The sequence below is a fragment of the Ixodes scapularis genome, unplaced genomic scaffold (assembly GCF_016920785.2).
Source record: "Ixodes scapularis isolate PalLabHiFi unplaced genomic scaffold, ASM1692078v2 PGA_scaffold8__174_contigs__length_109621045, whole genome shotgun sequence".
NCBI lineage: Eukaryota > Metazoa > Arthropoda > Arachnida > Ixodida > Ixodidae > Ixodes > Ixodes scapularis.
Window position 1 is genome coordinate 82104689 of NW_024609883.1, and position 21009 is coordinate 82125697.

Below are 21009 nucleotides of genomic sequence, written 5' to 3' on the forward strand. Positions count from 1 at the left end.
TGTGGGCTGCGTCGCGAAGTTCTGGAAGTGAGGCCCGCACTGTTCGCGTTTGGGCCCCTACAGGTGCAGGACGTTACAAGTGCAAGCGTTGTTGCGAAGCCCTTGCTTGGAATGAAACTCTAGCCCGAAGGGCCAACGGTGCTCCTTGACAATTTCTAACCAGCCTTGCCTCAGCAGTCGCTTGTCGACATGCAAGGATGACGGAACCAGGGACATCTGCAGGAGGACACTGACGTGCAACAGGCCTTCCGAATGCATATTTTGGAATCTTCAATCTGTGTTCTAGTGTGCCATAAGCTGAAAACATAATTCCTGTGTTGTTTTTTTTTTACTTGATAAAAAAAGGTTTTTTTGTTGTTTTTTTTTTAGGAGGGAGGATACACAAAATACATTAGGCTACTGGCAGCTCTGTAGCAAGTTTAGCGCAATACACTAAGGAACCGATTTATGCACTTCCTTCAGCGGGTCAGTGCACTATCGGGTTTATCTAGGGGTGTTGGAACGTAAGCCGTTCATCGTATCGCATAATGATCATTGCATCAAGTCTGTGCAGGACAATACCTCGTCAAGTCGTAGACCACTCCAGTGGCAGTCAGAGGCGGCAGCATCCGATTACAAACGAGCATGCTTTTTCTTGCATTTCAAGCTTGCATAGTTTGACGTGTGTTTTCTTGAGGTATGGTCAAACATGTGTAAAAATATTTCTATCCCGGCTGGCTTCTTTGTTATACACTCTTGTTTCACATGGGTACAACCAAGATAGTCTCGCAGATAATAAATGTTTGACCAGACTCGTTTTCGCTTATTCTTTTGGCCGAGCGATGTAATTTCACTGGCAGATGTCCAGGAACACTTAGAAGGTTCCCATTTTGACATACTGTACTGCGCTGAGGACTTATTTCAGTGATTACCTTGCCATAAAATTTATTCCAGAGTGTTTTGCATGTTTCAGTTCAACAGCATGTTGAGTGGACGCGTGAGAAATGGCAGCTCAGACCTCCACTCCTACAAATATCTTGGTGTTTCTATTACCCTAACATGTCATGGAACATTCACATTGATCACATCTCTGCTAACACCAACTCTATGCTTGGTTACTTAAAACTAAATTTGGAATTAGCCCCCGTGTCATTAAAATTACTTTTATTTAAAACACTGGTACATTCAAAATTGGAATACGCTGCAGCAATCTGGGGTCCCGGTCACTCAACACTTTTGTCCAACATTGAGGCCATACAAAATCGCGGCGCACGATTGATCTTTTGTAATTATCACCACACCGCAAGTGTCTCGTTTATGGAAACTAACTTGCCTTTGCCTCTTCTGTCTTTGCGTCGCAAACTTTCTCATCTGCCTTTTTCACGAAATTTATTACAACTCTATCCTAAAAGAAAAGTTTCTTCCTCCCTCGCATATCTCAGCTTGCCTTGATCATCAATGCAAAGTAGGATTTCATCTCTTTAAGATCACCAACGAGAACCACCTGCAACCTCAGTTCTATGCTGTGTTCAAGCAGCGTTTCTGAGAAATGCAGAAAGTCATTTACGGATCGAGACGGAGGACGGTCAAGAGAGCAAACAAAATATCACAGCATTGAATCGAAATACACTCAACGTTGTCGTTTATAATTTTGTATTCACGAACTATTTTGTATGATAGCTCTGAGCGAATATATATGGCAACACCACATTTCTTGAGCGGCACGCAGACACAGTCGTAACCAGGCAGCTGGACACACTCATCAGATGTAAACCACGTCTCACTAAAACAGATTATGTCAAAACATTGATTTAACTCAGATAAAAAAAGATTTACCTCGTCGAATTTTTTTCGCAAGCTTCTTGCCATTCTTTCTCTCCTCTCCACTTCTCCGTACGGTGCGGGGATTTCGGTTTCGGTTTCGAGCAGTTGCGTTTTTTGGCTTTATTAAAAAAAATACTTGACTCTACAGCAAAATATTAGTTGGGTAGTATTCTGACACCATAATCAATCGCCTGGCAAAAAATGAAAAAAAAAAAAATAAAAAAAAATAAAAATGACCGCATCTTCACGTGGTGAATGATGTTGATTGAGGCGAAGCTCTGGTGATGCTGATGATACTGATTTTGTTCATGGGAGTGTCACGTGAAAATATCGCGTCCCTGATTGGCTGCAGCAATTCGCGTCAGCATCAGCAATTCGCGTCGTTCAAGGGAAAGCTAGGGAACAACCCGCCAGCAACCTCAAAATTGCTGGAAAAGTTGCCCCGTCTGAAGCGGGCTCGCGAGCCCCCTACTCGTCCCGCAGTCGTGGCCGAGTGGTTAAGGCGATGGACTAGAAATCCATTGGGGTCTCCCCGCACAGGTTCGAATCCTGTCGACTGCGCAAACATTGTTTTCTTTTTTTTTAAAGGGCAACTCCATTTCGTTTTTGATATTGAAAAAAACTATGCAGCCCTCTTCAGCAAAGACCACATGCCAAGTATCGCGATGTAATTCCGTCAAAATATTTATTAATCTGGCCAGCAAACTTCCAAACGAGCCAAGTCGCCGAAATCTGCTCGCGCGACGTGAAAAGCAATCAACAGCGTTGTCAATACCACGGATTGATTTTGGCGCAGCCAACAGTGAGCCCCTACATCAGAGGCATGACTACGTCAGTTCTATGTTTTGGTTGTTTTCACTTCTCCGGGCGAAATTGAACGATGACGTCGTGAATGGAAGTGGCTCCTCCCGGCGTTGCATGCGCCAAGCTGGGAGCAGACGCACTCGTTTCCTCGTTTCGCCTCTGTTGCAGTAGGAGGACGGCGTTTTGTGGTTTTGTAGCGGTTCGAGCGCGGGCAGCATCCCCGAAGCCTAGCTGCGATGCCTGGCGAAAGGGCCATAGGCTCACGATGTTGTGTTGCTGCCTGCTTGAACTATCAGTTGACCAGCGCGGGAGTTGTTTTTCACAAGTTCCCTCGCGACAGTGCGCGTCTCATTGTTTGGACAGACATCGTGCGCCGTTGGAACTCCGAGAAGCCGTGGTCGCCAAAGAGCAGGACAATGATCTGTTCTGACCACTTTTTGCCGGAATGCTACCAGCGAGATCTGCGCTTGTTATGCGACGCTGGTTTTTCAACCAAGTACGCGCGTCTGGAGCCAAACGCCGTGCCATCGATCCTCGTTCCTCGATCCTCGCCTCCCCAAACAGCAGACGAATCATGCGTGAAGCGTCGTCGAACCGGGGTACGTATATTCCTCGCTCACGTCGCGCTGGCTGATGCTTTTGTTTCTGTTCGTGCGGGCGAGCATGTGCGATCGCAAGCCTGTTGAGGCGACACTCACGAGCACATCGCACGTGAACGCACGCGAGCGTTTTGTGCTATATATCAGTGGAAGTGAGTGCGCGTGTCCGCGCGCGGGCTGGCGTGCTCTTGCAAACGCTCAAACGGCTGTACGAACTTTACCCAGGACTGGACCGAACCTGAAATTCGGAATCGTAACTCTGAACACCGCCGTTATGTACTATAATATTAATATATTTCAATAATCTATGCTGTTACCAGAAAGCAGTACATTTAAGAGCAAATAAGGTGTTTTCAAAACCAGTAATCTGAACAATATATCCGATCATCATTGCAAGTTAGACTAGAAAACTTTTCGTTTGTTTGGCGACCAAGATATTCCCCTTCTAATATAGGCATCCAATTGGTATTTATGTTGAGACTTGTTGCACATCGTTATTTTAGCACAGGGCAATTCTTTCCACCTCTACTCTCTCCTCTTCCACCCCACCAACATTCTGGCTGACTCCCAGACGGCCTGTCGGCACTTCCTTTTCAACACCCTGCATCTATCCACTGCGTCCCTACTCGACTCCTTCCTATCCTCCACCTCCCACACTTTCCGGTTAGTCTGGGTGCCTGGGCTGGGTGCTTGGGCATGCAGCCGTCCCTGGTGATGAGTGTGCTTGTGTACTCGCCCGAGAACTCTCTCACCGGGAACTTGGGGAAGTCTTTGCCATCATCTGACCAACCGAACAACATAATCCTCCTCCTCAGCCTTCTCTTACTCGCAGACAGGGCGTTCTATGACATCAACTCTTTTCCCACACTTCTCCACATGGTCTGGTTATGCCAGAACATTCCATCTGTCTCGCCTCTTCCCAACCCCTCCCCCACCTCCTGGGAGGAGCGGCAGACCGATGACGCAGCCACCGGCCAGCAATAGCAGGTGGACCGTGCCAAATTGGTGGCCGCCATTTTTGAGGCTCCGGACTTTGGCCTTCACCTGGGATGCTGGAACCCATCCCTACAATAAAGTTTATTCATTCATTATTTTATAACTTTTGCATGGCCCTTACGCTTAAACTAGGCTATAGGGTGTGTTATGAACAAATCAAAGACGATAAATATTGACTGATTGGTTTCACAGAGCGGTGACCACTGTAGCAGCAGCACACTGTCGAAGGACAGTAGCTTGCCAATGGTCACTACATGGGATGACGACTCAGAAGCACCAACATATGAGTCATCGCTGGATGTACCAGTGGCTCGAGAAGAACCTGTTGGTCAGAACCAAGCCAAAACAGCATGCCTTAGCCAAGTACGTATTTTTGTTTTCATTGGTGCAAATTAGCCATATCTTATGCATGAGCGTGTATGAGTAACGAAAGATGTTTACTAATACTGAACGTGCGTGTCCTTGGCCCGCAACCAAAAAGTGAATCATCAACCGCGTCTCGCATTGTTTGATATAGGGTGGTGTCAAAAAACAAAATTTCACTTCCTTTGATTGCACTTTGGAGTGCAGGGAGGGGGGGGGGGGCCGGCGGGCTGCATCCACCATTTGCCCTATTCGTTACGTGGAGGCGCTTGTTTATGAGCAAAGTTTTGCGGTGTTGGTAAATCCCACAAAACCTAATGAGCATCTCTACCGACGGCAGACCTCAAGAAGCACCATCGAAGACGCTCTTAGGCATCATATACCTTAGTTCACTACGCTTTTCTGTCCATCAAGGCTCACTGGGGCCATTTTGGCCACTAGTGAGCCAATTCCTCAAGTAACAGATCCTGTAAACTCCAAATAAATATCAATATGTATGAAAATTGAGTACCAGCCAACGCTCCTTTGCATTGCCGACTTCTTTGACTAACGCAACCAATCACAAAAAAAAAAAAAAAAAAAAAAATTGCGCAAGCTGGAAAACATTGCCTCCACCCGCAGGAAAGCAAAGGGCAAAGGGCCGTTCACACTCTTGCGACCGAGTACGACTGAGAGAGACGGGGTCTCTTAAAACTTCTTAAATGTTTTTAAAATGACGGAACACACTGGCATTGTGGCGCCATCTATGCGGTGACCCTGGAACTGCATTTCACAAGAGCGAAGGTTTTGCGGGATTTCCGAGGTCAAATGTGCGTAACACCCATAGAAAGGCTCGTTTATAACATTGACAAAAGTTTTTCGAGTCAAAAAAGAAAGGATAATGCGCGAGAAATAAAAAAAATATGCCGGACCGCCGAGTTTACACTGCTTCCCAATAGATGGCGCCAGTGTGTTCTCCGGTTTAAGAAGTTTTAAGGAACCCAGGTTTAGGAGGTCGCAAGAGTGTGAACCGGCCTTTAGGCCCACAAACTAAGAATTCTACCGCGGGTTTGAGCAGAAAGTATGTCATGTGAAACCAGCCTATATGTACGCAAACTCAACTTTGTTATGTCACGGCACTGTGGTGGCGCGTCGGGCGCACTTCCGGTATGGGCTGTGGGCGGGAGACCCCATGCGAGACATGTATTCCTGCATTGAAAGGAACCGGACAAAAATCTGCCTTCTAGTCAAAATGCCGCAGCTGAGGATGTACCAAAAAGGTCAGTTTTCACGTGCTCGGTTCGTCCGAGAACGCGGATATGTGTCGTGAAAAGGAAAAACCAGACGCCGTCGGACTATGATTGTTTGAACAAGAAGCGCTTTGGGTTGAAATCACGGATACTTGTAGTCATCAGCTTTATTTGTTTTGTTCCAACATAACGCCGAAGAACCGTCAAGTTGTGCGGACCACCACTACGCGAAATTTTGCGGTGTAACGAGCCTCGCTAATTTCGCTGATTCCGCTCAAGTAGTCGGAGATTGCCAGGAAGACATAGGATCAACAATTCGAACGCGAAAAAGGGCAGGGGAATTGACACCGACGCTTGAAACGTTTGAAAGAGCAGGCGACAGTTCGAACGATCAGGCGGCCGTTTGAACTTGAAAACGCACTGAGCGTGGTTTGCAGGTGGTCCGCACAACTTCATGGTTTTCTGGCGTTCATGTTGGAACAAAGCAAATCAATCTGATGACCAGAAGTATCCATGAATTCAACCCTAAGTGCCTACCGCCCAAGCAATCGTTGTCCGACGGCGTCTGCTTTTCCCTTTTCACAGCACATATCCAGATTCTCGGGCGAATCGAGCGTGTGAAAACTGACCTTCAAACCTTTCTCAACACCTTTGGTACGGTCCCAGTCACGGCATTTTGGTGAGAAGGCATGTTTGTGTCTAGTTTCTTTCAAAATAATGCAGGAATACACGTCTGGCATGGGGACTTCTGCCCACAGCCCCAGACCGGAAGTCCGCCCGACACGCCACCACCGCGCCGTGACGTCGCAGAGTTGAGCTTGTGTATACCGGTTGTAGTAACTGACGCACTGCTTTTACAGAGCGGGAACCAGGCTTCCGCTTCTGGGCCAGGGTGCAACAGCAGCACCGCCGCTTCATGCGACACCGTGCCAGCAACTACTGCAATTGATGGCCATTTTGGACCGCACTTGGAGTCGTCCATCTGCCACATCTGTATGTGTGTGGTAACGAGAGGTATGTAGTGACTTGGTTCACCGTATCGTGTAATGACAGAATACCTTTATCAGTCTCTCTCTCTCTCTTGGTGCAATGTTATTCGAGTCTATATCTGAAATGTAATGATTTTGGTGTGCCAGGTACACCGACACTGTCTGTGGACAAAGCTGTGCAAGCCTTCGAGGAGCTTTGTCAGACCTCGACTGAAAATCCGGCACTACCAACATCCTCCGGTGAGTAGCTGTGGTGGCTTAAGAATATAGTGCCATCTATGTAATACAATTGTGACAAGAGTTTTAATAGTATACATAACATAGATGCATTATGTCCGTGTTTCCCCGAGTTTATTTTTCGTCAAATTTGGAAAGTGTTATTTGGACTTCATTCTTCTATCAAAACAAATTTTAATAGTGTAAAATATTTACAATGAGCTCATCTATGCTTTTCAAAACAAGCAAGTGTGCTTGTATTTACTACAAGCTTGCTGTAATAAATACAAGTGCACATGTTTGTATACGCATGAAAGTAAATGTCGCCTCGCTGTTGCAGGTGCCACAGAAATGTGCCGTGAAAGCGCAGGCTGAACAACATACCGTAATATCCCGAGTCATCGCCCATCCCCGAGCCATCACCCACCCCATTTTTTGGGCCAATATCGATTTCCGAAAAAACACCGAGTCATCGCCCACCCCTTCAAATACCCCAGCGCGGACTCTGCGATCCGCGAACACTCATCCTACCCGAATGACGCGGCCGCGGACCTTACAGTTGGAGGACGTCCGTGACAAAGTAAAACGAAGGAGGGAAAGACACTTCTTTTTGTTTACGCATTTCCTCCGTGAGCGACCCCAAAGTGGTCGTGTATCCGTGCGAAAAGAAAACGATGGAGATAACAAAATAAGAGTTTGTTAATGTAACCGCGGAGTGTTAGGTCAGTCTGTCTCCGCCGAAGGAAGGACACCGCGAACCCGCTCCTTCTTCCCGCCCGTCGCAACCGCGGTTGTGCAATATTTTAGGCAAAGCCATCACGTAAATAAAGCTTTGCTGGAACGCCCTACACAGACGTTTGCAGAGCGTCCCAACCGTGCATTGATAGCCCGCCGTCCACGGACGCACGTATGTACGCACCAAACAAGAAAGTTGCGCAAGAGCTTGCGATTGACAAGGCGCCCGACTTGGCCCGACGCCAAAGTATTTGCCAACGCGACCGCCGGCTTTCCCAGGATTGCTCTTGGTCGCTTCTTTGGTCCGCTCGCTCGCTCGTTGCGCCTGGTCACTAACTAGGAGAACATAGTGGTGACATTCTTTCACGGAACAAACGTTCACGCTATATGCAGATCGGCGGTGTTTCTAGCGCGTATGCAAGCAACGGACTTCGCTATAGTAAAATATTGTTTCGTGAGCATTTTTTTCTATAAAACAATGAAACTAAATCGAGTTTTGAGTTTGATGTATCTCTTGTGCATCAGTGCTAGATACGCAGAGAAAAATAAGCGGTTTTTTCCGCTTTTTTTCAAGTGTTTGTGCTCACCCACCGAGACATGGCCCACCCCACTTTTTTAATGAATTTCAGGCGGTAGGGGGGTGGGCGATGACTCGGGATATTACGGTAGTAGTATACACCAACTCGTGTTTACAAACAAACCGGAACACCCCTAGCGTACGCCACCGGCGCCGTGCATGCGCGATGGGGGTGTGGGCAAGAAGCTTGCCGTCGCCCATAAACAAACTATTGAAATGCAATGTTGTCGGCGTCGGTGTGAGTTGCCCTGCCCTTTTTCGCGTGCGAATTGTTGATTCTACGTCTTCCTGGCAATGTCTGACTATCTTGAGCGGCGTCAGCGAAATTACCGAAGCTCGTTGCACCGCAAAACTTCGCGTGAATAATGTGGCATGTGGCAATTCAGTCCGTGTGGACGCCGCAGTATTTACGCTAAAACCTGATTCGCATGATGAGATTTCGCTCGCAATTTATAGTCACGACGCCGCTCGGGCTGCAAAAGCATGAACTGTAGCTGAGATGGTCGACGTCGATACTGAAAATCGCAAGCAGAATCGGACCAGGTGAATTAGGCATAACAAGTCAATGATGGTCTCTGGTAACAATGACCAACATCTCCTTGCATCTACTGTTTACATCGAGCCTGCTTACCAGCCTTCAAATTTAAGTTTTTTGAGGCCTGCACTTACTTCTTATCGCAAGTACCGGGCCAACATTTGGTCTACGGGCCAGCGTCGTCTAAGAGAGCAGACGACAAGCAGAAACATTTGAAAGAGCAGACGACAGTTAGAACGATCAGGTGGCCGTTTGAACTTGAAGACGCACTGAACGTAGTCCGCAGGTGGTCCGCACAACTTGACGGTTTTCTGGCGTCCATGTTGGAACAAAACAAATAAATCTGATTACCACATGTATCCGTGAATTCAACCGAAAGTGCTTCCCGCCCAAGCATCCGACGGCGTCTGCTTTTCTCTTTTCAAGGCACATATCCAGATTCTCGGACGAACCGAGCGCGTGAAAACTCGCCTTCAAACCTTTCTTGACACTTTTGGTACGGCCCCAGTCGTGGTGTTTTGACGAGAAGGCAGGTTTTTGTCTGGTTGCTTTCAAAACAACGTAGGAATACACGTATGGCATGGGGGCTTCTGCCCACAGTCCCAGACCGGAAGTGCGACCGACGCGCCACCACCGCGCCGTGACGTCACATAGTTGAGTTTGTGTATAGGAACTTCAGCTTCACGCACCCCCATTCAAGTAACTTTGCCCGTACCCACTGATGGAACTATGCTGTCCATGGTGACTATGGTCTGAACTTGAGACTGGAACACCTGCTAGCACCAGACGTACAGCCTTATTTCTGCCGTGACCTAGAAATACATTGCCTCGTTCTCTGAAAAAAACTGACACCCGTCTTTCTCAGGACCGACGACCCTTCGCACTGATCCAACCTGATCTTTATTGCGCGCTTTTTTCTTTTCCCCGGTCGGTGAGACCTTCAAAATCTAAATTTTTTTTCGGATAAATTCGAATTGACAAAAGTTTTACGGGCAAATGGTTTTCGGATTTTATTGGCTTTATTTGAAAACACAGAACCACCGTTATATCATAACCATGGTGTTGAACCGCCGATTTTGTGTTTTGTTCTGGTTCGGTCTCGGTTCCAGCATGCCTGCTAAATATTAGTTTGATTACTGCCGCTACCAAGCATGAACTGGTTCCAACCAGTTCATAACACTACCTTCGACTGTGGCCATTCATGCATTTCCCTCATCTTTCGTTGAGCCTGGGCTATTTTGCAGTAGCATGGCAGAAAGGTGGGGACCTAATGTTTTTATTGCGTCAAAATAAACTTGGAAGGGTGAGAGTGACGGATATATATTTTTGCTCATCAATTGTGAAAACTGCACTGCATCACAAGTCATGTCATGCACACTGTTACTGTGCGTGTTAAACAGTTTTTCAATTAACGGGGAACCGCCATGCACATCTGGTCGAGTTCTGGTTTGGTCAACAATAATTGCTTTAATCCCGTTTTTGCTTCGGTTTAGTTTTGACACCATAATGTTTGCTTTGGCATTCAATCTTTTCCAGGCGTGGAAAAGATTGAATTCCCTGAGGTGTCAACTTATGTCCAAGAAATTGAAGTTGCTGCACTGAAAAATGCATTTGTTTTTGTTCGGTTTCCAACCTGCATCTTGTAGGCGGGGTAAGCCTTGTCTTAGGCGGGCATCATGCTCTTCAGTTGTGCACCCAAAGTTGAGCACATTATCCAGATTGACAATGGTGCCTGTTGTGTCCCAAAGAATACAGTTCTTCATCTTTTGAAAAGCCGGAGCAGTGGACGCGAGCCCAAAACATACTGTGAACAGGAAGAGACTTTCATGAGTCACAAACGCAATGAGGTCCCCGCTCTCCTCTATCAGGTTCAGCTAGTGGTACGCTGACGAGAGGTCCCGCTGGTTGAAGACGTGGGTGCCAGAAAGCTGGTGAAGGAGCTCATTTAGACACAGAAGAGGACGTGAATTGAGAACAACAGAAGTGTTTGATTTGCGGAAGTGGTCTGTGATGCATTAATGCGCTCGATCACCCAGGAGTGCTCCAACTTTGCCGGCTCGACAGGAACTTTGTCACGCACTGCAAAAGTTATCCTTCATAGATTCTGTTGCACCAGACTGATGGACGCTTCGTCTTCACCTTGTGAACATATCCGATGGTGTGGCCCGTACCTGAGAACAGCTGGAGGAAACCTTTGACGGCCTCTGGAAGGTTGTTTGCCGAAACGATAGTCACCTGTCCAGTGGCGTACCAACTTGTTTTTGAGTGGGGGGGCAAACCAGGCACTCTGCTACCCCCCCGCCCCCCCCCCCCCCCCCCCCGCCCCTCGGGGCCGGCGGACACGGAACTTTGTTTCTATTAGGGAGGTAGTTTCTATCTACCAACGTTTTTCTAAGCACTGAGGTGAAGACAAGCTTTTACACACTACATAGTAATGGTGCATCAGGCACGTAGCCAGGATTTTGTTTCGGGGGGGGGGGGGGGGGGGGGGGCGGCCATGGCAAAATGCTGTATGATGGGGAGGGAGAGAGGAGGCCCCATCAAAATGGAAAATTTCGGCGGGGGGGGGGGGGGGGGCGAAGGGCAGGCCCCATGCCCCCCCCCCTTCCCCCCGCCACCCCCTGGATACGTGCCTGGCGCCGATCATATCCAACGTTGCTATACCCCGTTTACCCGTACAGCGCAGCGGAGGCAAAAAGCGTGAACTGGGCGTACACGTCTCGAAGCTGCGATCTCGTGCTTAATAGTGAATGGAGTACAGGAGCGATCAAACATGTGTGTGCTCTGTTTGGTTCTTTTAATATGGCAAGAAATGTGTCCCTGAGTACGGGACCGACGAAAAAAAACAGCCTTCCCACTTTTCCTAGTTACTGTTACATTTTTCTCAGAAAGGACCTCCGCTATTTCAGGGGGGGGGGCAAAACACATACCTTGCCCCCCCACTCTGAGAAGTGGGGGGGCAAGCGCCCCCCTTGCCCCCCCGGTTGATACGCCCATGCACCTGTCCTCCGCAGGAGATGAAAAGTCCAGTTGAATTTCCAATTCTCGTAAAGCATTTCTAGTCCCATTACGGCTGTCTTGTTCGGACAACGTGGAATGTGCAATCGCCATTTCTTTGCGCCAACTGTACTGGTGAGCTGACTTTTTCCAAAATGTTTGGAATAGCAATGTTTTTTTATGGAGTAGCCAATGAATGCAGTACTTGTAGGTTGCAACTTACAAGAATGGAAGCATCTTCTGTAGACGCTTTCCAGAAGGATTGAAACCGAGGGTCTTGTGTCTACTAGGAGTTTGATAAGAAGGAACGCAAGTATCCTGCATGTGGTACAGTTTGCTGGTATCTGAGTTGGTATACTTCAGTTTGTTCTCTGCTTGGTACTTGTGATCCTGTCAAAACTGTTTGCTTGCAAACAAAGGCAAAATGTCCAATCTTGCATTTTCTGCATGCTTGATTCCTTGCAGGACATTTAGGGTAGTCTGCCATGTGGTGCATTGAACCGGATCTGCAGTACATGCTGGACCACCTTTGATTGGGTGTTTTGCCCCTAACTATTGGTTTCTTTTGGGCTTGAATCTTTGCCACTTGAAAACTGAGTCCCGCATCTTTGGTAAAAACTTTGGCCTCCTTCATCGCCTGCTGAACTTTTGAGGTGATGGCAAGAGCTGATTCGAGTGGTAGCTCAAGCATTAGTAGTGGGCGGTTTCGGACTTCGGCATGAATTGTCTTATTGGCAAGTTGATTCCAGATTATTTCATATGTTATTGTCCCAAACCTGCAGTTTGTCGCAAGGCCCCGGAGAACGTGACACACTCTTGTACTGTTTTGGCCGGTCATCCATGTGTGCAACGAAAAATAAATCTTTCCAATGTTTTACTGTGAAGAATTTTTGCAACTCTCTTGCCACTGCATCATAGGCTCTGGAAATGGGCGATGCAGGTCTACGCGATTCTGAGGTAGCTCCTGCAGTACTTGCACTTAGATGAGTGGTAGCAGTGGACAAGGCAGAATCTTCCGGCAGTTTGCAGTAGGTCCGCTGACCCTCAACTTGAAGTGAGCTAAATAGAATGGCAGTTCTGCCATTATCTATTGTCGACCCATTGGAAGGGATCGTGTACTGGCGTACCATTCCTCCATGAAATCGCAGGCTCTCCTGGGTATGGTAGGAAAGACGGGTGGATCAGCCTTTATAATCGAGTTGAAACTGTCGATTGTGACAATTGTTATGTATAGGGACTGTCTATGCAAGTTTAACAGAAGGCAAGCTGTTCCCATTCCGAGCTCGGTTCGTTCATTCTTATTCATTGTCTTCTTCGGCTCAACCTACACGTAGTCACAACAATTTAGGTAATTCAATATTCCCCCCTCCCCCAAAACAAACACCTGGCTATGTGCCTTCTTTGATCCAAGGTACCATGAGCACAACTAACGTTTGCAATATTCGCGACTCCAGCTAAGTCTAGGGGGTATGCTGGTCAGGCAAAATGGTGGTCAAAAGGAGGTCGTTTTCATCGTTTAGCACGCGGACCACCATAAATTTCTTGCACTGCAGCGTAACATCTGTGTTACATAAGAAAGCAAAATGATTTTTCGACAGTAGAAACCTTCTAGTCAATGCGTAGGAATGACACGGCAGAAACATAAATAAATCACTGGAAACAGTGTTTGTTTCTATGCTGCCTACGAGAACCAAGCTGCGATAGCAGAAGACAGAATCAAAATGACCTCCTCTCTTGAGCTTCTCGGCGGTGCCGCTACGCAGCGTCGATAGATTTTGTTGGAGTCGCCAACACACTAAGCGGGATTTACAGGCTGTCTTACAGTGTGGTGCATTTATATTTGATATGCTATAAAAGTTCTGGTCTTACTTGTTCCGATCCCGAGCTGCTGGCTCCAAATATGTTGGGCGAAAAAATTTCAGCTGGTCGTACGCTATGCTCAGCAGTCGCACATCCAGACATACGAGCAGAAAAAGTTTGTTTTCTGTGACAGACCTTCCCAAGTTTTTTTGTGTGAGTTTTGGCATGTCCCTGCAACATTGCCCGACCTCCTGGGGGCAATTTCCACATGTGCACCTGAAAGAGGATACATTTCAGTTGAAAAATGATCTTCTATACTTATGTGGAAAGGGAGCTTCAGGCAGATGTGAGAGCGGTGTGCCAACGTTTCACTAAAAGCCCTACCTTCTTCAGGAGACCTAGCCCTGAAGAAGGTAGGTCTCCTAATGAAGTATCAGCACGCCGTTCTGAGGTCTACCTGAGAGGTTAGGTCTTCACGTTCTTCCTGCCTGCCTGGACTCCCTTGGTGCTATGTTTGTACTTTCTATAGTTCTGGTCACCCCAGAAAATGCACAAATAGTTCTTATCTGCATAATGTCTAGTTCGTACTGGACTTGGGACTCCTGGCTTTCCTGTTGCTGGCTATCGCGTCGTTCCCTCGCTGGCTATGGGGGATCAAAGTTGTACGGATCACGCTTTCAGCGAGTCAGTTACTCGAGCTGCCACCAGTCGGCGCGCCCTTCGCGCGCTTTCCGGGCCGCCATAGCCGACCTTCAGTTCCTCGCCGTTGCTCCGCGTTGTGTGCTGCGCAGGCCACTACCGGAGCTTCGTTTTCGTGTTCATTTACGTTCCGCGTTGAAATCTTGCACTTTCTTTGGGTCTTTTCGCTATTTAGAACTTTCATTTAATCATTTGATATTTATATTTTGACATAGCTCTTGTATTTTCTTATTTGTGGAATGGAATCGGACAGCGAATGGGTCGACGGTACAAGATTATGAGGCTTCAATGACCATGTAAGTTCATCCCATTCTTATGTTTTTGTCGCTAATAAAGGGCAGTCAACACTATTGCGACATATGTAAAAAAAGGAACGGCGAGAAACTGAAGGGCGGCTATGGCGGCAGGGTCACGTGACGCCAAGATGGCGGCGCCTATGAAATGTTGCCTGAAAGGGTCTATAGCTCCTTGCTGCAGGCCTCCCAAGTCTGCTCCAAGCGGAAGGCTGTCGTCGTCGGACATAGATTCTGAAAATAAAGCATTTGGATCAATTAAACATTTCATTGTGTATGATCAGTTACATTTATTTTTCTCTCACTGTTGCATTAGCTCTTGCAAAGTGTTGTAAACAAGAATGCTTAGTAGGAGTTATTTTAATTGAGTTGTGTAAATTACACATGTGTATTACTTTGTTGTGCTGGTTTTGTGGGAATTGTGTGTATGTGATTGTTCTATTACCGAGCTACGGTATCAATAAGAAATGAAACAATAATTGCACACTCTTTTTTGGTCCTTGACATTTGCTTAGGTGGCTACATGTGATGGCGTATGCTCATGTCACTAATTTGCTGTCACCCTCTAACAAAGAACAAAAAAAAAAAAAACAAAAAAAAAAACGTGCGTGCAAATATTAGCTACGCTGTGAAACCAAAAAAATGTGAGCTGAAGCGTAATTATCGCAGCATTGATCACTTTCGCGGGCACTTTTGCTATTGACAACAAACGTGTAGTCTGTCGTACAGCTCTATAAACGTGCACAAGCAGGCTACTAAATTTGGAAATATGCGCGGTCAAACCGGTTTAACGCACACCGCCTTGGTCGCACTACGCGCCGGGCGTTTCCGTGTGTACGAGTAAATAGGGAATTGTAGTAGACCGTTTTTCTCCTTTGCTACGGTATCCCCGAAGAAAACGCCGCAGCTGCGCATGCGCGCCGCCAACCTTCTCTGCATAGTCAAACGGTTTAACGCACACCGTCTTGTGGCAGATTACGGAGCGCTATCCGGGTGCTTAGCGGGCTGCGGGAACGGTCTACTACAATTCCCTAATGTCTAGCGCCTGTAGAAACAAGCGGCGAGAAAACTTCGCCACTTCGCCATTTTCGGGAAAAGATACGCAAATTTGGGGGTTTACGTGCCAACCCAACGAGGGGTACATAGCACATCCCCACGGAGGTCTGATTATTAATTTGGACCACTTCGCAGTCTTTTGACGTGCAACCGATATCTCGGTTACACGGCGCCTTCTCGGTAATAAGCAAGCGTAAAATTACGAGTATCTCGGTCGAGATTCTAACCCGCCAAAGCTGACCTATGTTCCGGGACAGCGTTTTGTGGCATATCGGAAAAATTAGAGCGCGAGTACACAGCTTTCACCAGCGCTGGAAACCCTTCTTGACGAAATGTCTGGTGACGCCAAACCTTCGACGGCACATAAACGATAACTGAAAGGAGAGTTAGGGCACGGGCGAGCTGGTGACCGAAGACACGGAAAGGTGATTATGTGGCACGTCACCTCGCACAGCAAAGCTTCGTGGGATGTGTGATGGTTGTAACTAAGCTCTAATGCATCAACTTCGTGAGAACAAACGAATGCACCACACTGTTGATTTTACTACAGTTCTTTTGTTCCAGCGGGCATTGGCAGTGGCACGCTCGTACATAGTACATATACATGTATTGTTTACTCTATTTCAGCTTCTGAAATGTTTACGAAACATACGCTTGAGAAAACTTGTCTTTTCTGTAAAGAAGCGCAAGCTTCGGGCCCTAGTGGTGAAGACGTCGTTGGATGCTGTAGAGAGCTAGGTTGGCGGAAAGTGCGGAGCAGACGACACTGGCGCTTGCTCCCCGTTCGCCCGCTTGCCCGTCCGCGATCGTAGGGAGATTCAGGTGACGGCTCGAACCACGTGGTTCGTCATGACGTTTGTCATGCCCAGGGTGTAAGATAGACAGGTGGGGAAACGGCCCATTGAAACCTACCGCAGCGCCGTGACCGGATTGTGTACTCGTCTGCTTGCGGGTGGCTTGCGGGTATCCCCGATTTGCGACAGATGGCGCTGCGGCGAGAAGAAAAAAATTGGAATTGAATTTGCATGTAACTTTATGGGAGAGTGCGCAAAATAAACTGAGAGCACGGCAGCCCTCCATTGAAAATCCACGAGAAACCTTCTCCGTCAGTTTAACCGGTCGCCAGCGTTCGCCCACCTGGAGTGAGAGTTCGCGGTGCTCCACATAGATGGCGCCACAGAAAAAGAGAAAACCGAGGGGGACACAATCCGGTCGCTCATTAGGCTCTCGTTTCACCACCTGTCTATCTTACACCCTGGTCATGCCTCTGACGACACGAGACCAATGTTGCCTGTCGCATTCAAAGTTTCGGTTTCGGTTGCTGTTAATGTTGAAAATACGATTACACAAAAAATATTTCACATTTCGCAAATCTAAAGACGTCAAGTTGTTCATTAGTGCTTTGGGAAGTGGAATCACAAGTAATCCCAATTTTTCTGGAATTGAGCGGAGTTGCCCTCTAGGAAGACAGATGGGATGGCAATCGATGTGAGCACGGACGCCGGACGGACAAGGCTAAACCCTAAGGAGCTTCGCCCCTAAAAAAATTTTGGGGGGTGTCAGTGTGCCTTTAAACACTCAGTTGGGAAACTTACCCTTAAAACCCGGACCGCTCGCGTCCACTGACACCGAGCTAAATACGATAACAGCGCCGCCCTTTAGCGACCAGTCAAAACATGAACTGTGAAAAGGCACTGCGAGATAGCGCAACACCACCTAGAAGAAGGCCTGCGCATGACGTTTCGTTAGTAGACCCCCGACCCGTTCCAAACTGCAAACAGGCTGAAGCTTGACGAGAGTAGGGTCCGCGTCACAACTACGTCGCGTTCACTGCCGGCCACGGCTGTGGCTCGATTGCGCCAAGATGGCAGCAGCTCAATTGTTCTTACTCTGGTCAATATGAGCGTTTAGAAAGCATGTTTTTTTGCTTAAAAACAAATGGAAAAAGCTCTTTTGGTGTGAACTTTTGTTGGAGATTAGTACAGAACGACAGGGGCGCGTGATGTTTTCTAAGATCTTTAGTTTACAAGGTATTGCGGCACAATTAATATTGTTTTTATACACTCATGTCTCACCAGTGATTTCAGGTAGCGCGTACTAACTTCGGTCCTAATTCGCGTCGCGTAAGTTTGGGAGAAGGGAGCCGATTAAAGCCAAAATACAATTTTGGTGGACGCCATGGAGTTCCCCAAGTGGACGCTGCGGAACAAATGGCAGTGTTGCGATCGCCATTCGTCATTAGCATTAGTCCGGTTCTCGAGTGCGGATCGGTGCCAGAGCGAAAGAGGAGAGGGGAAAGGGCTACCGGCACTTTCCCCCTTGCTGGTGCGTTAGAAAGAGTGAAATTCCCGGATGGAGAGGCTTCACCCGTGCTAGGTGTATGCGTTGCCCGAACTTCGTTCGCGCTTTCTTCTCTGTTTTAAACTCCAAACTTAATTAAAGCCGCGGGCTTGGATGGCGACAGTTGCAAGAATAACGACAAAAAGTGTCGAATACTGTTCGAGAACCTATGTAGCTTGCGCGGAATCTTCCGGCGGCAGTGGGCTGCGTCCGCAACATAGCCTCCAAGATCCCGAAGCGCGCGCGCGAAGGCACGCTTCGGGATCTCGAAGGCCATGGTCCGCAAACCGAAAATACTTTTCCTCAATACCATCCTCTCGACTGTGCTCGGAACATTTTGTGAATTGACTCCGTAAGGGTGACGTCATGGGTCCAAACAAACCGTTGCTAGGGTCGTTGTTATGGACAAATACATGTGGCTAGGTTTCGCTACGAAAACCCGACCAATCAAAAATCTGGAGTAGGATTTAAACTTTTAAAACTCACAGATATAGACAGCTTGAATGTCATATATGTTTCGACAGAAGTGTGCCGGTAATCGTTTGTTTCTGAAATATTTACGACTGCAACTTCCGGTCCTCAAGAGATGCCTGCAGCAGACGACGAATGCAAGAAGTATATGCCGTCTGCCACACGCCGGGCGGCCAAGCCGACACCGTCGTTTAAATCGTGTGAAAAAAGACGATATTCTGATATTGCATTTGTTTCAACTATAATGAGTTTCAGACACTTATAAGAATTTATGGTGGGGTGCGATGCAAAATATGGTTTATCAAAAGTCCGGGCGTCGATCGAGATGATCGTCTGCTAAAAGATCGCATTGCACCCCTGAGAAAAGCACTTCAGGCGATCGGTTCAGATCCCGAATTTTTTTTTTTGTGGACTCGCGCTATTGGAGGGTGTTTCGTACCTGGTTGTAACCATTGCGTGAAGAAAGATTTTTGCGGTTTCTTCAGATTTCCGCATGACCCCAAAGCGCGAAAGTACTGAATAAAAAACATAAGGTGAGTTTATTACAGGTTGTACTCGCATCGCGGGTTCGATGGAGATCTTCGGCAAAAGAGCACGTCCACGGAATTTTATGTATACCAAGGGGGAAAAAAGCAAAATACTGCGAAATCGCGATAGACATGCAATTCTTTAATAACCTGACAACCTCAATAATAATAAACAACTTACCTCGACGGCGTAGGTTTTGTTTCTCATGCTGGCCTGCACTACGCCGGCAATACACTTCAGGTCGTCGTCGTAACTGATCTATATGACGTGGTTTGATTTTACGGCATTTTTACCCCTCTGAACTAAGCTGAGTTCTTCACAGAAAAAAACGCACATTGCAGAGGCCTCTACGGCCATGGCGCTGCACTTGTTTTTGTCGCTCGTTTACCGACGCAATTCAATGAAGACGCCCGCTGCAACACAGAGGCCAGCAAATCTATCGTGTCGTCTGCTACCAAAGCAAAGCGGAGTGTAATACTTCAGAAATGGCTTTCACCGTTGCAATACGACGCTGAGACGACAATAGCATCTCCATAAACAGATATCAAGGGCCGCTTACAAAAAATTATTTACTTGTAAGCAAAAATCTAGCCTCATGTGGAGCCTCCATGCATTAGCCCATAGCAACGCCCCTAGCAACAGTTTGTTTGGACCCAGAGGCCATGTTGTGACGTAGTTACTTACGGGGCCAATGGAGCGCGGGAGCGCGCACCGAACGTTGTACCGCCGATCATTGCTGTTTCGTGATAATTGCTGTTTCAGCTAACATTTTGTAACTGAATTGATCTTAATATTGATATTTTGAAGTGGTGAAGCTGAATCGATTTTCTCATTTCCGCCGCCGGGTCTGGCGGAAATGTTTTTGGCGTCGTCCACAACGATGAAATATAATGTGAACAAGGACGCGCAAAATAAGAATATTGCAGGGAACGATCGATAGCGGCTCACTCCAACTCGAAGATGTTTTAAACGTTTTATTTGAGGATCCTGTCGACGAGTGTGTCTTTTGTCGAGAACTAAAAACAGCAAAGTCGAGATGGGCCTACTGCCGAACCGAGTAGATCAATGATTCAACGATTCGAAATCGATGCATGAGCATGTTTCAACTTTCAGCAACAGAAATTGAAGGTTTCTTTCCAGCTACATTATGTACTAATTTTGAAAATAAGAAGAATCTAGTCGGCGTCGTGACGGTCAACATAGGTTCACGGTAGGGTGCCTACGCAACGGAAACATGTAGGCACCTATAGTTCACGGCTTTCTGATATCGCGCAGTATATAGATTGCAATTCCGGAAAACTGACAGAACTAACTTTTCGACGATTCCCAGCGACACCCGGCGGCGGAAATGAGCCTTCAACTAAGTGTTGTAGATGATAAAATCGAGTCAGTTTCACCACTTCAAAATATCAATATTAACATGAATTCAATTACACAAAGTTACAAGCAGAAATAGCGATTATCACGAGAAAACTCGCTCGCACCTTGCGAGCGTACCCCATGTTCATCGGCGGTACAGCGTTCGGTGCGCGCTACAGTCACAAAAGATTCAGAGCACAGTCGAGAGGATGGCGTTGGAGAAGTTTTTTTTCGGTTTACGGACGCAACCCAGCGCCGCCGAAGATCGGGGTACGCTCGCAAGGTTTTAATCTCTTGAAACTCCATCGAAAGCGATGGAGTTTAAAGACATGGCAGTCAGTCACGCTTTCTGTCGTTATTCGTGCAATGGTGTCCCGATGACCGGGGGACTGTCGCCATCGGAACCCGTGGCTCGAATTAGGTTTGGGAGTTAAATACAGAGAAGAAAGCGCGAACGATGTTCGGGCAACGCATGCCCCCAACACCGGCGAAGCCTTTCATCCGGGACTCCCTCTCTTTCTGACGCACCAGCAAGGGGGAAAGCTCCGGTAGCCCTTTCCCCGTTTTTCTCTCGCCCTCTTTCAGTAAAACGGACTGTATGGCAATTTCCCAACTAAGTT

At 47.4% G+C, this 21009-nt stretch overlaps 1 protein-coding gene and 1 non-coding gene across 2 annotated transcripts; both read left to right on the top strand.

Annotated features, from left to right (window-relative positions):
• Positions 1 to 2282: 2282 nt before the first annotated feature.
• Trnas-aga lies at positions 2283 to 2364 on the top strand. The gene has a single exon. It is a non-coding gene; the product is annotated as a tRNA-Ser (tRNA).
• A 357-nt stretch (positions 2365 to 2721) lies between these two features.
• Positions 2722 to 7374, top strand: LOC120836332. Its single transcript, XM_042287042.1, has 5 exons — positions 2722 to 3206; positions 4395 to 4565; positions 6655 to 6808; positions 6931 to 7023; positions 7340 to 7374. The coding sequence occupies exons 1-5, from the start codon at positions 2844 to 2846 to the stop codon at positions 7372 to 7374; spliced, it is 816 nt and encodes a 271-aa protein (XP_042142976.1). The 5' UTR covers positions 2722 to 2843.
• Positions 7375 to 21009: the final 13635 nt, after the last annotated feature.

Coding starts and splice junctions, on each gene's coding strand:
- LOC120836332 (XM_042287042.1), top strand. CDS start 2,844: ATGCCTGGCGAAAGGGCCATAGGCTCACGATGTTGTGTTGCTGCCTGC. Junction 3,207..4,394: donor TGAAGCGTCGTCGAACCGGG/GTACGTATATTC, acceptor TTGGTTTCACAG/AGCGGTGACCACTGTAGCAG. Junction 6,809..6,930: donor TATGTGTGTGGTAACGAGAG/GTATGTAGTGAC, acceptor TTGGTGTGCCAG/GTACACCGACACTGTCTGTG.